This window comes from Cydia strobilella, chromosome 9 (genome assembly GCF_947568885.1).
Source record: "Cydia strobilella chromosome 9, ilCydStro3.1, whole genome shotgun sequence".
Lineage (NCBI taxonomy): Eukaryota > Metazoa > Arthropoda > Insecta > Lepidoptera > Tortricidae > Cydia > Cydia strobilella.
The window spans coordinates 7,388,666-7,405,797 of NC_086049.1; the positions used below are offsets into that span (position 1 = coordinate 7,388,666).

A 17,132-nucleotide genomic window follows, 5' to 3' on the forward strand; every position below is an offset into this window, starting at 1 on the left:
GTATATTGAATTTATAATACATCCCGACGTTTCGAACCCTTTACAGCGTTCGTGGTCAACGGGTGACTGAGGAAAAATTTCAAAGTGCAAAAATACCCACATATTAAAATAATGAACAATCATAGACTACAAACTTTAAGGCTGGTTGTACATGCAAAATCGGTTCATAAGGCTAGTTATACACTACAATTATTTTAAAGTAAAGATATATATATACGCGATAAAAACTACGCCGGCTCCAACCCTACACCACGGACCCGAGAAGATTTAATTCCCTCCTAAATTGTAGGAGGGTATCCCAATATGGGACCGGCAACAAACTCGGCGGGACACATCTTTTCAAAACATCAGAATGTCCAGCATCATCCAACACTAAGGTCTCACAGTCTATGTCTCGCTGGCTCCTTTATCAGATGGACTACAGGATCCCAAGCTGGTGGTAGAGAAAAGCAATCTTCCCTATTAAAGTTTGGATATTTCTTAATCTCAATGGCCTCGCGCAGCATTCTGGGTATGTATCGCTTCTCCTTGGCAAGAACTAGAGGCTTATCAAACTTGATTGAGTGATCGGCTTTATCCATGACATGCTCACAGACTGCAGACCTAGGTCGACGGTGCTTGACATCAGCTATGTGTTCCTTCACCCGAGTGGAAATGCTCCGTTTCGTCTGCCCGACATATGATAGGCCACACTCACAGTCCAGCCTGTACACTCCTGCAATCTGTAGAGGGGTATTGCATTTTACAGGCCTCAGGAATTGTGACATCTTCTTCATTGGCTTGAAATATGTTTTTATAGAAGCACGCTTCAAGATGTGGCTGATCCTGTCCGTGACCCCCCTGACAAAATCCGTTTTCTTAGTTTTATTTCATGAGTAACTATCGCGGTAACCGAAGACAATATTAAGTTCAATATTTCCTAAATGTAAAACTTTTCGAAAAATATTTTTTTTGCATCTTATCGCTCTCCTGCAAAACAATGTAAGTGGCGTATGGCACAAACGTATTCTCACCCGACACTATAGTGGTCAATTCCTGCCTTACATTTTATTGTTTTGCTGATTTTTTTAACTAAAAATGACAAGCATCATTTTTTTTTTCTTTTTATTATATTTTAAATTGATTTTCTGTCTAAAATTGCAGTGAAATTAACTTTATAAAAAGCAAACTAACATAAATGATTCCCCAATAGGTACTTGGCCCCTGAATTGAAATAGCTATTACATGTTTAGAATGCACAATAAACTGATTCGTTTCCGATACACCGAATGTGGGTGTATTAAAGAATGACACGACATGTTAGAGCTATCAACTCATCGTTATTGAGCGGTTTGCAGGCCAGAGTTTCTGACTGTAGAAGAGGTGTACAGTAAGAAAAAATCAGGGATGTTGCGGATGCCGATTTTTTGACATCCGCGGATGCGGATTTTTAAAGGCTCACATCCGCGGATGCGGATGTCGAGATTAGGCACATAAATAACGTGGAATATTACTCTTTAGTAATTTTTATTAAAACATTTTTAGTATTTAAACAAGAATATAGGTGCCCCACTATCGCATTACTATACTAAAGTCCAAATAAAACAAACTTTTCACTTCTTGTCGCTGTCCGTCATAGGCTAAAGTGCTCGATCGACGAATCACAAAAACGAACGAGATTCCTATTGGCTAATGACGAAATTACCTAGCACTTACGCCGCCGCTAAGACGTTCCTGTACCTACCTGTTCCACATCCGCATCCGCATTAAGCTCCGCATCGATTTTATGCGGATGCGGATGTTTAAAATAATGTGGAAGTTCCGCGGTTGCGGATGCGGATGCGAATATTCGCAACATCCCTGGAAAAAATCGTGCCACTTGGTTTTACAGCTGAAGTACATGACGGTGTACTATGGCACGCCATGTTTGGTGCTCACTGGATTGTCAAACGTCAACTTTTGACAAACACAGTTACCGCATAAGTATGGAGACGAAAAGCGCCATCTACATCAGCTGTCGAATTCGGAGGCTGTCTTAGTCTTTATGGGTGGTTCAACTTTTTATATTGCCACAGTGTGTTAGGCTCTTAGCACACTGGATCCGATTCGCACGTCGCTCCGATATGCGAAAGGGGTGTCGCTATAATAATCTATATATAAATACTCGCATAAGCGTTGCCTGAGTTGCCTCGCTCAAACATCGGAGGGCCGTGCGAAACGCACGCATCAGAGCTAAGTGTGATAAGCGCCATACTAGGAGATTCGAGTGGAACGCTCGTCCGCACTGAGTACCCATGAGAATTCAGGCCAGATGGACTTCGGTCATAGAGTAATTATTATGCCTATTAATGACTACAAGTTCAAATCAGACCTTATTCCAACGAGATAAGGTTGATCGTCGCTAAGTTTGTACACACGCATCACATGTTGTTGGGGCGGTGGGAAAATGCAAAAAGCTGCGTATTTATTATGAAATATATCTACAATTTATATCACCCCTTCAGGCCTTCACCTATTTGACTTATTTATGTGAGCGAATTTTACTTAAAATTCGATGTATTTTTTTATGTAGTTAGCCTAAGCCTACAGCGTCATATACTTGTAGACGTATCTACGATGACATGTAATAATCAGTACACATATGTATGCATGCATGTATGAGGCCAATGGAATTAATAAGAATAATTTACAAATGTCATGGACAATAATCAACGAAAATTCAGCAGCAGAACCATCTAAACGTAAATATGCACACGCTCTTACTTATGTTGCTGTAAAAGTATTTTAAGGTAGTTTTGAACATTCTGCTGTTGAATGTACTAGGTATATAAAGGTCGGTTTTACATAAAGCGATACATTACCTCTTGAAGTGCCCTCACAAGTAACAAGCATCTGAAAGGCGAACCCCATCGCCGCATTCGAAATTAAACTTAACATCATCTTTTTAAACCAGTGAACATCCTCGTAAATAATTTGCGTGAGCATATACACCGAGTATGTGGTAAACCAAGCCAGCCCCATGAATGACGCAGCGGTATTAGCTGCAACAGAATGACTTGTATAATGATTGGTAATGACTAATGAGCGGGCATAAAGAAAAGTACAAGGTCCATCGATTTAGTAATTAATCTACGAACATCTGTGGGAGTTGAGGCATTTCTAGGTGTCTGTGTTTTAAGTTTGCAGGTCTGAATGGGTATTATTTGAGTTTTGAATGATTCACGGTTAGTTTCACTACACTTATATTGACCGGGATATAGACCGTGATTATCTTTTGTATTGTTTTTGAGCTCCCGATATTTCGACGCAGTTACATGCATCTTGTTCACGGGTGACGGGTGTCACTGTAATCACGGTCTGTATTCCGGTCAATATAAGTCTAGGGTATTATCTGGTGACGAACCAAATGATATTTGGAAAATGTCTTAGATATTTCTATGCTTTGGTGTATCATACATACACGGTGCCCATGAGGAAAGGGAAAAAATTGAACCACGCATTCCTGGGGTCATAAGGAGTAATAAATGTTATATGGGCCAAAGTCGAATTATGCTTTTTTAATTTTTATAAATTTTCATACATAATAAATACATAACGTTTGCTTCTCTATTATAAAAGTGCCTTAGGGCGACTTGACAGAAAATATTCAAATATTCTGACGGTTAATACGTCAACAAGGTGTTTTATACTGGTGATTTACTTAAACTTTTTTACACAAAAATGGATATTTTGCAAAAACAAAGCCGAATCCAGCTAACATTATATGACATTTTTAACTTTAAATATAGTCAGGAATACGCTGTTTAACGTTTTCCATTTCCTCATGGGCACCGTGTATATAATTTAATCGAGTTTCAAAATTAGAGGGAATGTAGGTGATTTTAGTCTATTTTATGATTTGCTATTTGCCATCATAACAATTTGGAATCATTAATAAAAATATAATTCCAATGTCTCGGTACACCGCAACTATTTGCAAAATAAATATTATCCAAGTAAACACATACGACACGAAAGTTTGCTGATTTCTATTAACAGTCCCCGTCCCATCACGTAAACTTTTTTTATACTTAAAAGAATGACTTGTTTTCGTTAATTTGCAGTCGACAGTCCGTCTGTATCGGCCCTAAGGGTCGACTGGCAACGTAACTTCAGTCACTCTTACTTATGTATCTTTTGCTTTAGGTGTTTTGTTTTGGTCATGTGTAAATAAGTAAATTAATCTAAAGTGCATTTTACCTCTAGTGAAGAACACGCTGACCATAAAAGAAAATGCTAATGAAGCGATGACGAATAGCACCATGAAAAAGAAAAGCACCGACCAAGGCGTGAACGTGAGCACCGAGTAACGGATTCCAGTTTCGGTGGAGTTAAATGGTATCTAGAAACAAAACATAACTATAATATTCCAAATCATTTAAATAAATTGATTGTGCATCATGTAAGCATCAGTGCGACGCGGATATCTTGGACAAACGTAAAAAATATATAAAAAAGTACGCAAATGGTCATTATACACGGTGCATGTAGCTGGAGCACAAAAAGGCACAGTTACGTGCGCGAGCCATATATGCTCAAACTTAATACACAGTTACTCGCCTGTGGTGGTACCTATAGCCTGCAAGTAACTGGAGCAAATAAAGGAGAGTGCTAGATAATGCACCTGATGTATAGTAAGCGACACTCTGGTATAATGCTCACAGATTTTAACACATTCACCGCTTAGCTACGGTCGTAGCCGATAACGGTTCCCCGTTATGTAGCGAAAATGGTTCGTAGAGGCAAAACGGCAACGTGTAGCGATTAGCGCTGAATGGGTTAACAAATATTATTTTAACGGTCTTTTTATTGCCTCCTATCCTCATTCCTTAGTCGGATTGAAATATTAATAAAAACTCAAACTACCTTGGACAACATAGCTTTTTTTAAATATTAATACCGCAATACCCGAGTCGCACTTAACTAACTCTACCATTTACCTTCAATAAAATCACCATAAGAATTACAGAAATGAGAACGAATGAAAATTGCTTGATGAACCATGCCAGCCAATGCAGCCAAGAAGGCAAGCCCATTATTGTCATTGTTTCCTGAATCAAAAACACATTAAAAGTTTAAAATTTACTACTACCATGTTAAGCTATGTTAATATTAACCTAAGTTTACATAGTATGATAAAAATCTTTGCTAAAAATATCATAGCAGTAAAGCAGTAGGTAGTCTTTACATTAAAGTGATTAATGGCAATACTTACCAAGCTCGCGTTTCAAATCGCGTGCAAGAAAAATCCCAGATTTCTAATTATCAGAAAATTGCAAGATAAGATAACAATAAAGTTGAATCAATAAAGGCCAGCGCACACCAGCTGTGTGCGCGCAGAAGAGCACGTGCGCGTGCGCTAAAATGTTGGAGCCGTGCACGGTGCACGCAAACGTCACGCAGTCAGTGTGGCATCTCTCATAAGGATCTGTATATTACAATGCGCACCTGCACGTTGCATCCGGTGTGCACAGGCCTTAAACTTGCGACTTACCTTTAATTGCAGCTCCTTTTCAGAAGTCACAACTCTCACAGTATTTACAAATGTATACGCGAAGCACAGCATTATTATCATGGAGATAAACTTCTCAAGGGCGATCAACAGCTGGTCATCTCTGTAGGCTAACTGAGGAAATCGCTGCAGTAATACTTTAGTGTCCAAGGACTTCCCTAACTTTTCTTTTATTACGGCCTGTGACACTGCGTGTTGGACTGCTAAGAACATCTCTAGAGAATAGCCTGTTAAACATTTTATATGGTTTAGTCGTTGACATAACGAAACACGCGACTGTAGGACTTTAGGTATTCAAATGTGAACTTTATGGTTATACATATAGTGTGGACTGATGTAACAATTTCAGGTTCAGTGTTCACATTAATACGGACAACGCTATGTTTTCCTGCCAAGTGCTACGTCAAGTATGGCGCTCCTATGGGATATATAATGCATTGTCACTACCAAGTCAGTGCAAACTTAGCGTGGTCGTAATCGTAATCTGATTTTTCTTTTTGAAATTGTCGAACTATAGCAAGGCGACATTACATAAAGTAGTTGTAGGTAAATAACAGTAAACAACCTTGAAACTAGCAGGGGAGAGAGGGGTATTTCGGAACAATAAGATAGTAGTAGGTATAATGTACTTTTACAACTTTATTTAAAAAAGTCGGACTCGCGCACGAAGGGTTCCGTACCATTACGCAAAAAACGGCAATAAAATCACGTTTGTTGTATGGGAGCCCCACTTAAATATTTATTTTATTCTGCTTTTAGTATTTTTTGTTATAGCGGCAACAGAAATACATTATCTGTGAAAATTTCAACTGTCTAGCTATCACGGTTCATGAGATACAGCCTGGTGACAGACGGACAGACGGGCGGACAGCGAAGTTTTAGTAATAGGGTCCCGTTTTTACCCTTTGGGTACGGACCCCTAAAAAGGATAGTAAAAGGAGTAAGCATCATATTTTTGTTATTATCATCTTTATACGATATACCTTTCATACAAACCGTTTAGGCCCTATGTTATCTTAATGTTAAAACAGAATAGGAAAAGTGATATATTAGGTACTCATTTTTATTATTACCTATTCACTACTTCAGGTAATTACGAGCAATGAAAAAGATTACATACCTAAATATCCTTTGAGCCCTAATTGTATCCCATGTACCACTAATTAAACCCCTCCGGCCGTTTTGGCAACCAAGTTTCGCAACCAGTTGTCAAAAAGGAATTAATCATCTAGTTACGCAACTAGTTGCCAAAAAAGAAAATCTATTCCTGTTTGACATCCAGTTGCCAATGAAGAATAAGTCCCAGACACTTAGAACGCCTCGCGGGGTTCTTATTTCTGGGCGGTTTGCCCTTCGGGCATCTGAAGCTACCTAACGAACCTAACGTACCTACCTACCTACGCTTTTTTCCACAAAGTGTAATGTTTTCACACTGTCATGTCACACTAAATCAATAGGTAGGTAGGTTAGGTTCGTTAGGTAGCTTCAGATGCCCGAAGCGCAAACCGCACAGAAATAGGAGCCCCGTTTTTTTTAAGAAACAGTACTGGTTGTGAAACTCCACTGTCATCTACGCTAGTTTTGGTTCAGGAATAGATTTTCTTTTTGGGCAACTAGTTGCGTAACAGGATTATTACTTCTTTTTCAACAACTGGTTGCGAAACTTGGTTGCCAAAACGGCCGGAGGGAATTAAACATGTAAAAAAAATAGTAAATCAAATCTCATGTGAAAACACTGACAACGTTTATTTTCAGGTTTTTTTAAATACTTAAGAGCCAACAGGAGCTGAGCGAATTCTCAATTTTGAGATTTCAAACTGATTATCTCCGTCGCGCTGACGGGGGCGGCGCCGCCATATCCCCGTGTGTGTGGTGCACGCACACAGACGCGCACGTCATTTGCGCTCATGGACCTTATGCCTGCAAGTCGCGTCGCGGTCGCGGCCCGCTATATAGGCATATCATAGGCTATAGCTAGTTCTTACAAACTTTTTCTGTTAGCTTAGCTCGCTACCACCACTGAGCGTTTACTTATTTCCTGTTATTGTGATTTAACTTCTTGATTTTAGGTAGCTGAATTCAATATCCTTCTACAACCTGCAATCCAAATAACATTTTGACTTTTACAGGAGAGTAAAAAAACAATCATTTCTTTTCTCGTTTCCGTGCGGAAAGTATCAACTTTCGACACGCTGTGCTATTAGTACCTACATTGTGCAACGAGGGGGGTAAGTGAGATTTTGTAAAGGAGGAGTTTACAATATTCTTACCCCCGGAGTTACACACAATGGTTTTCGTTACACTTGTGATGAAAAACTAAATTTTCAGGGAAATAATTATAAAATACGGTGACATTTCAAATATTCGTCCGCCATATTGTCATTTCTTGACAGGTTAGGCATCTAAGGCACAGACCTTCGGCATTCAGCCACGATTGAAAATTTTGTGTAAAAATATTTTAAACGGCTATTAAACTAATCCAATTAAATATTATAAACAAAAATACTAAATTATAATTGTCAATATTTTAGAAGTAAAACTCCCTTACACACCCTTATACTTTAAACAAAGTATTTTACTTATAACTTACTTGGTTCGTACTTCGTATGAATTAGTGACATATCTAATTAAAAAAAGAAAGCTATAACTCCCGCGGGAACAATATAGGCCTTTTGTTTTCCCTTCAGTACACCTGCATGAAATAAGATCTTTTCGAGCAAGTGTGATGAAAAACAAATTTGTCGCTCTCCGGCTTCGTTGATTAGAAAAAAAGAAAGCCTCAGGTTAGATAAAATTATCATAACAAAGAAACATGTGACATGAGATATTTCTTACGTTGATGTAATTATACAGTTTTATTAATGGTCCGTTTTTTATTTATGAGTCAGATTTTGATTAAAATAGGTATGTTTGAAGAGCTCCTAATCCTGGTCGGAATGAATAAGAAACCCCAATTTGGGACAATAGTCTAGTCTACAAAACGTTCAAGGTGGTTAAAAATATAGTGTAAGCTGTTCGCATTAAAAAACCGCAAATCGATGTACAGGTTAGCCGTTTGGTACACGTATACTAGAGGTCAAAACAAAATTATCGACCCGCAGTTCCTAAAAAAAAATCCCTTGGGAGGGGAGTGCTGAAACTTTTTTTTGTATAAAAAATCTTTTTTTTTGTATAAAAAAACTTTTTTTTTTAAACCTATCGTATTCTTCTCTTATCTATCATACGAAAGGGCTTTTTGTAGCGATTCTGAAAATATATCACATCATTACATTTTAGCCATTTTTCTTAAATTGAAACAAAAAGAATTTTCAAAATATACCAAGTTTGGGCTCCTCCAGATACGATATGGCTGATTTTTTTTGTACAATATACCAAAAATGATACGTGATTTCCTCATATCTAACCCAAAAAAAGGAATTTTAAAAATAATTTTATTTAGTTTTTTTTTTTAAATACAAAGTGACACAGTTAGGTTTAAAGATCTTTATTTTCTCATAAGAATACATAATATTCACTTACACGAGAATTAATTGTTTTTTCACGCAAAATACATTTTATCGGTGAGCGCACACTTAACCTATAACAAATAACTTAATACTGTATTAACATATATGACTTAAACTAAAAGTATACAAATTAAACTAAATTAAACAAAAAACACTTTTTTTTGTTTTTTTTTTGTCGGGTACATCAATAACTTATAAACAGAACAATTAGCAATGGAATGCGAGCGTAGTTGCTACGGCCCGGACCGGCCGTTCTACTTCAATACCTATTTTACGAGACTTATGGAACTGTACTGCAGATACGGTACATATTAATCATACAAGGATACGTAATATCCATATATCCAACGGGAAATACCTCTTTAACCCTTTAACTTGACCCCAAACTTGGTATGTTTTGAAAATTCTATTTGTTTTAATTTACAAAAAAAAATGGCTAAAATGTAATGATTTGGTATACTTTTAGAATCGCCTCAAAAAGCCCTTTCGTATGATACCACACACGATAGGATTTTGAAAAAAAAAAATGTTTTTTTCCATACAAAAAAAAATGTTGTAGCACACCCTTCCTAAGGGATTTTTTTAGGAACTGCGGGTCAAAAATTTTATTTTGACCTCAGTATGCGTGTGCCAAACGGCTAACTTGTACATCCATTTGCGGTTTTTCTTTGAAATTGGGCTTGTACGGCTGCCACTAATAGAGATACTAACTCCTAAAAATACGTATGATACCTCATTAGATTCGGAATGATGTCTAGAAAAATGTATTCGAAGCATTCCCACATAAAAAAGTTCAAAAAACGTACCATTACGCAAAAAACAGCAAAAAATCACGTTTGTTGTTTGGGGAGCCCCACTTAAATATTTATTTTATTCTGTTTTTAGTATTTCTTGTTATAGCGGCAACAGAAATACATCATCTGTAAAAATTGCAACTGTCTAGCTATCACGGTTCATGAGATACAGCCTGGTGACAGACTGACAGATAGATTGACAGACAGTCAGACAGACAGACAGATATTATTTTAAAGGTATTAAATATTCTTTTAAAAATTAGAAAAAAATATGGTGCATTTAAAACATATCATGGAATATACTACGGTTATAAGTTGATAGTATGTAAAGTTATTTTTTCAACAAGTTAGGCAATTATTAAGTAACCACATTTTTCTCGAACTTTCGTCTTTGTTGTAAATAAAAAAAAAGAAAATAATTGGACTAAAAAGTATTTCGCCTCGTGGAGCCCTTTTCATATACATACTTAATAAGATCACGTCATAAACGATTTAATAAAAGTAATACTTTATTTAAAATAAATTTTAGAATAATAGTGAAAATTGTAAAATATAAAACAATATTTTAACCAAAGTATTACTAATTCTTTTTACAATCAAATGTATGAATACGTACTTAGAACTGATACTTTTCTAAATAACGAATAAATGGACTAAATTGTGTAATTAATTTTTAGTGCAAATCACCACAATTTGCTTCTAAAGAGCAAATCAGTGACCAAAAATTATATATGATTCTAATGTTTCGTTCATATATTCAGATTTGTGTATGAAAATGTGAAACTATTATTTCTAAAATAAATTATTCGTCCCTAATTTACACAATAATTATACCAAATTTGATCTCATAGCAACAGATATGTAGAAATAGAGGCAAACTGGACCGCAGAAGCCGACTTTTCCCCTCCCTTTTTCGCGGGTTACCAGGACTTAATCTCGTAGCTAGTGCGTCAGCTCAGCTTTGTATGAACCAAGGAATAATAAATAGTGTTAAACGATATCCCCTGAGGCCAAAGTGCATACTCACTTTACTTACTTCGCCTACTAAGAGGCAAATCGCGACTTTGAAAAGGTTTATCGATCTTATCACATCACTAGATTATCGACATTTAATGTCGACTATTGCCCATCACTTTTCTGTCTGTGTACATATTTAGAAACTTGACCCCGCCCCTAAAATTAGTGCGATAAGAACAACTGCAGCTTAGGCGAAAAATCCTGCGTAAAAATCTCAAAAATCGAGGTTTTGTACTCGACTGTTTCCTCCTCCAAAACTTAACCAATCGTAACCAAATTTGGAAATCTAAATGATTATGAAATTGTCTGTGTCGGACTGTTTTGATTTTTTGGCTAATTGATACCAGTTTTGAATACCACGCCTCTCATTGCGGCATAGTCAGTGAGGCCATTTTTGGCCATGTGTGAAGGGCTCTAGCGCCTTAAAAAACAAAAATATCAAAAAAAGCAAAACACACCGACACAGATATTGACAATATTAATCTGTGTTGAAAAAATCATTGCTCTAGCTTCAAAAACCACGGAGGAAACAGTCGAGTACGTTTGTATGGAGAAATGACCACTCCTGTTGGCTCTTAATACGCAGATAAACACAGAAACGACGGCAAAATGATTCAATTAGTGACATCTGCGTTTGTGATTACAATTACCCCACTTTCCCCTAAGCGTAACTTGATCGCTTTAATAAGATACAGGTATTTAGGGCGGCGTTAGACAGAAAAGGTTATATGTTACTTGTTATATCCAGTAGATGGGTGAATAATCCCAACCTTATTTAATTCATAAAAACACGGAATAGTATAAGTTAGAAAAAATGTGGTTGCACATTTGCTCCAATGCTACTGGACCGATAGAGTTGAAACTTGAAAGGCTGTAGCAGGAAAAATTGCCCCCAAAGCTTGGAATTTAATAAGAAAGAAGCACTTGTTCGAATAAGTACTAATAAGTTAAATTTGTTTTTATTTGCACCGCTTTTGCAAATTTAAATTGAACACGGTGAAATTTTGTAGAAAATGTGATTACTGAACCCTTGGGGTGATGAGGTATGAGTCCGACTCGCACTTGGCCGGTTTTCATCTACATAAATATTACAGAGTAGTTCTTCATCAAATAGGTATCGCGAAGCCTCATAATTAATTTAAAATGGTTCGTAACAGGTCATATTCGACTATTGTAGGTAAGCTAATTTTTTTAAATACATACATATTGTGCACGTATTAGTAAAAAAAACTGTGATTTAAAATCAAATACCTGGTGTTTTTCCGCCATATTTGTCGTCAGGGTCTCGCGGGCCAGGTTTTGTAATCAAAGGGAACAAGAGATTCGTCCTCCAACTTAGCCTTATAGGGTTGTCGACCATCGGCGTCCTCATTGTGGCGGGGAATCGTATCGTGATCACGACATTCTCGGGCCATTTAGTGGCGTCTAAAAGATACAGTTTAATTAATGCTGGTTTGAACCTGTTATTGCTGGTTCGTAAATCATCGCGAACCGATTTTTAATGGTTATTCACAGTGGGACTCACAATAAAATGTAATTGAAATGAATGACTGTTGTTTTTGACTTAAGGTCTATTTTAATTTAATGACAAATGCTTGTAGGTTTTAACAACGTTTGTGCATAACTCCGTCCAATTTCTTTATGAGGTCGTATTGACTGAAACACGTCTGAGACTAATGACCGTTTTGATGCTTTATGATATGCTAAAACAAAAAGTTGAAAATGGTTGTCATTATGGCAGTTCAGGTTTGTATTACAAGTATAGGTGTAGAGCGAGAGAGTGGCGTTCACTGCAGACGTGTTATACCTATATATAGTCGTCCATGTCGTGTGCGACAACGGCGACCTTTACAAACTCCTCTGATGAGCACGTATATGGCTTGCAAAACCGAACTTTGTTTTAAATATCCGGTCGCACTGTGTACAATAATGCTTCCCTTGTTCATTATAAGTATATGCGTAGGACGGCTTAGGTCGAGACTTCCGTTGAAGGCGCTTTTGGTCCAGGTGTTCAAGTCGAGCTTCTTCGAAAGTAGCTACAACTTCTCTTACCTTATTGCGCCATTCCGGTCTCTTAACTCAGATGGGATGTCGCAAGCTTTGAGATGGCGCTTGAGAACGTCTTTATACCGCAGAAACTGCCCCCCGTGGCTACGTTTCCCATCCTTGAGGTCCGAATAGAAAACGGATTTAGGGAGTCTACAGTCATCCATGCGACAGACGTGGCCACTCCATCTTAGTTATATCTACATCTCAACTCGCAAGTCTCGTAAGGCTGGGTCCACATTTGTATTATTTTGCCTTATCGTGTCGCGTATCGTGATCGCTACTGTAGAAGCAAAAACGCGCAGCATGATCACGATTTTTTTTGCGTCCACACTAACGATCACGAATATCACGATACGCTTTGGAGATACGATACGGCAAAATGATACAAATATGGGCTTTACAATTAGATAGCAAATTCCGTATCGTTCGCAGAGTACTACTAGATGTGGGTAGTTTTTCTTGACAGCGAGTCCAGGCGCGTAGCCAGGTGTGTCCCTACCAGGTTTTAGGATAAAGCATCAAAACGTTGTTGGTTACTATTAAATTAAAAGTGGAAAATTCACTGTCTCGGGCGAGACTCGAACTCACGACACTGGATCCCATGCCCATGCTCTGCCAATTTAGCTACCGAGACTACACCCGAGGACAGCAATTATATCCACCATATGCGCCTTATTGGATTTGGAATTTCTTTATATTATTTGAATCTTGTGAAATTGATTAATTTCTACCCATGTGGGAAAATTATGTTGTAAAATACCTACTGAACATATGTGAATTTAAAAAATACAAAAGTAAATGTGTATACTTACTGGCCATGTTATCCTCAAATTGTACTCCAGTAAGAATAGATTTCATGGCATTTGGCTGGGTTAGAGCTATCTCCATACTTTTAGCATCCTTAAATCCCTTAGGTTCTGGCAGCATTTTAGGATCAAACAGGAGTGCAAGTAGACCACTAAGGTTCTCCATTGCTACAAATTCTAAAGCATCCTTTAGTGCTTTCCTTGGTAATGCACCTTCAGGTGAAAATGCTAGGGTGCCTTGTTGTTTTACTGTTGTGATATTACCACTGGGGAAAAATATTTCAACTAACTTTGAAAAAAAAAAAACATGTACCTACACCTACATATATCTTATTTCTACTACTTGCAAACTACATGTGAAAAGGTAAGAGATTGTTCAGAGTAACTTTGATTTTATATTAAGTAAGAGTTCAGAGATTGTACAAATTAATATGTATGAATGATTTTTTTAACTCTTTATTTACATACAAGATATATACAGTTATATATAATGAATTATTATATTCAACATATACAGGGTGTGTCAAGATAAGGAGTATTTGTTTATTATTAACTCGGTTAATAATAAACAATTTCCAGATAATTTATATATATTTTATTTTAAATTCTTAATGTAAATACTTCAATAACATTAATACTAGAGTTATTGCTTTTAAAGTAGGGTAGTATTGAAACCATCTGCCAATTCTCAACTACTAATAATTAACCTAGATTGCTATACAGTTTATATCTGCTTAAAAATGTATTATATGTGGCTTTCTATATTAAAAGGTACCTTATGCAGTTACTATAAGGTTTTAAAAAAAAAGCCTCAAAAAAGAACCTCTCAAACTATAGCAAAATAATCAGTCACTAAGAGAGTATACAGAATATAAATACTCTTGTTATTGTATCTCCATTTTGATTTCACGGGCCTATAAATCCCAGTCTTTTGATAAGCTTGCGTGGGGAACACCCAATAATTCCGAAATATGTTTTTCCGAATTTCATAAGCACGATTTTCATAATCCCGAGTTTTTATAAGTCCGAAATATCAAAATTACGATTTTTAAAAACACGATGGAAGAAAATCACGAATGCTATTTCCGAAAATTTTAAATCCGATTGTCATTTTACCGAAAGCTTAAAGTTCCGTCTTGACACTTTTCCGAAAAAATGTTTTTCCGAATTCTTAAATTCCGAAAAACCATTGTCCGATCGGAAATAAGATAATTCGGAATTCAGAAATTCGGTCTTTTGTAAGGTCGGAAATATGAAATTCGTGATATTCAAATGAAGACACGTTTCGTTTGAGTAATTCGGTATTCAGAAATTAGGTCTTTTGTAATGTCGGAAAAATGAAATTCGTGATATTCAAATGAAGACACATTTCGTTTGAGTAATTCGGTATTCAGAAATTCGGTCTTTTGTAAGGTCGGAAAAATGAAATTCGTGATATTCAAATGAAGACTCACGTTTTAGTAATTAATACGGGAGCCTGTCGTGCCGCATCACGTTAAATTCGGCATTCTTAAATTCGGCAAAAAATATTTTTGGCATAAAAATTCGGTATAAATGAATTCGGATTCGGAGATTCGACCTCCAAGAAAACGAACTGTTGCCAGATAAGTGGGTTAGGTTAGGTTAGGTTATAACTGCGACCCCGAAACAAACGAACTCTTGCCAGAAGTGGGTTAGGTTAGGTTGGAACTGTGACCCCCAAGTAAACGAACTGTTGCCAGAAGTGGGTTAGGTTAGGTTTGAACTGCGACCCCCAAGAAAACGAACTGTTGTCAGAAGTGGGTTAGGTTAGAACTGCAACCCCCAAGAAAACGAACTGTTGCCAGAAAAGTGGATTAGGTTAGATTAGAACTGCGACCCTCAAGAAAACGAATTTTAACAATATATTCGGAATATCGTTATTCGGAAATTTAAAAATTGGGATATTTAAAATGGGAATAACGTCAATTCGGAATTATAAAATTCGGAATAATGGCAATTCGGAATTCGTGATTTCAAAAATCGTAAATGTAAAATTCGGCTTTTTTCACTGTCGGAATTGTTATAATCGGAATTATGTGGTTCGGAGTTTAAAATTTCGGAATAATAGCAATTCGGAATTCGTGATTTCAAAAATCGTAATTGTCATTTCGGTGTTTGTCACCATCGGAATTGTTATAATCGGAATTATGTGGTTCGGAATTTACAAAATCCGGCTTTTCGGCTTTTCGGAAATATACATTTTCGTGATTTTCATCATTCGTAATTACGACAGTAGGAATTTTGATAGGTCGAGCATTTAAAAATCGGAATAATAAAATTCGGTATTCTGAAATTCGGCATAACGTTTTTCGGAATTATGTAGTGTACCCGCTTGCGTGGGGATATACATCCAACATGTAGATGCCCTTTGTAGAGCTTTAATGTCTTGTAGAACCCTTTTGTTATTATTATTGAGTATCCTTTTAAAGCAAAATAAAAACTTATGTTTAACACAGTAATTAGTATTATATTATAATACTCTATTATTTTTCTCAAAATACTTACATGTCTCTTCCACTAGCATTATAATACATTGGTTGAAATGATGTATAAGAAATTTCCGGTTTTTCTTTTGGATCCACAAGACATCTTATTAAAATTAAAAATAGTGAAAATATCACAGGCGAAGCAATTTCAAACAATGTTTGAAATTTATGTCTCTTCTGAAGGAGGAAGTTCTTCCATACCAAAAGTTTTAATTTTTGAAATGCCCCCATTACCTCCAATTTCTGTGCCTTAAATAAAATGGAATATAATAAAAAATAAGTACTAATCTTTTCTTTACTGATATCAAAATAATTTTGGTGTGACTTTTTGTTTCAATATGGTATAGAAGAATATTGCAATGCTATGTGCACTCACGTAAAAATATAAATAATCTAAGTCTGGTCTATAGGACCAGTAAAAAGAAATACCACAAATATATACCTATATCATTAAAAAAAAAATGTGGTAAGTAACAGATAGTACATAAGTTTGAAATAATTATAGACTAGAACAATACCCCAATACTATATTCACTTACCTCTCAAATTAATAAATAGAAATTCATATTGAGATTTACCTACACTACGGTTTCTGTAAGAAAATGTTTTATTTGCGTAATATTCATTTTAATAACATGTGGGACTGATGAGCTATATATGCACGCACTTGATCATCGCAACCTCACAATAAAACCGCACTACGCGTATACTTCACTGCACCTACGTACTATACTAACTAATCTAGCTAGCAATTTCCCGCAGTTTAATTTTCCTTCTCATGTTCCGCCACTCCCATGACATCACACAACTAGCTCCTAGCTCCGTTTGACATTGACAGTGACAGTGACACTGTCATTTGCAGATGACAGCCGAGGGTATGGAGTGTAGAAGTAAATGGAGGAAGATCTCTATATATGAAAAGT

At 36.5% G+C, this 17,132-nt stretch overlaps 1 protein-coding gene across 1 annotated transcript in view; it reads right to left on the reverse strand.

The window, feature by feature from the left end:
- LOC134744170 (phospholipid-transporting ATPase ABCA1-like) overlaps window positions 1-16,912 on the reverse strand; it is a 42,320-nt gene extending 25,408 nt beyond the window's left edge. The window contains exons 1-8 of the mRNA XM_063677880.1: window positions 16,749-16,912; window positions 16,229-16,458; window positions 13,709-13,968; window positions 12,099-12,272; window positions 5,513-5,757; window positions 4,959-5,069; window positions 4,219-4,360; window positions 2,841-3,020 (exon numbers count right to left, since the gene is read on the reverse strand). Coding sequence (XP_063533950.1) covers window positions 2,841-3,020; window positions 4,219-4,360; window positions 4,959-5,069; window positions 5,513-5,757; window positions 12,099-12,272; window positions 13,709-13,968; window positions 16,229-16,440 — 1,324 coding nt within the window. The 5' untranslated portion in view covers window positions 16,441-16,458; window positions 16,749-16,912. The remainder of the gene's footprint in view (window positions 1-2,840; window positions 3,021-4,218; window positions 4,361-4,958; window positions 5,070-5,512; window positions 5,758-12,098; window positions 12,273-13,708; window positions 13,969-16,228; window positions 16,459-16,748) is intronic.
- Between the last annotated feature and the right edge of the window lie 220 nt (window positions 16,913-17,132).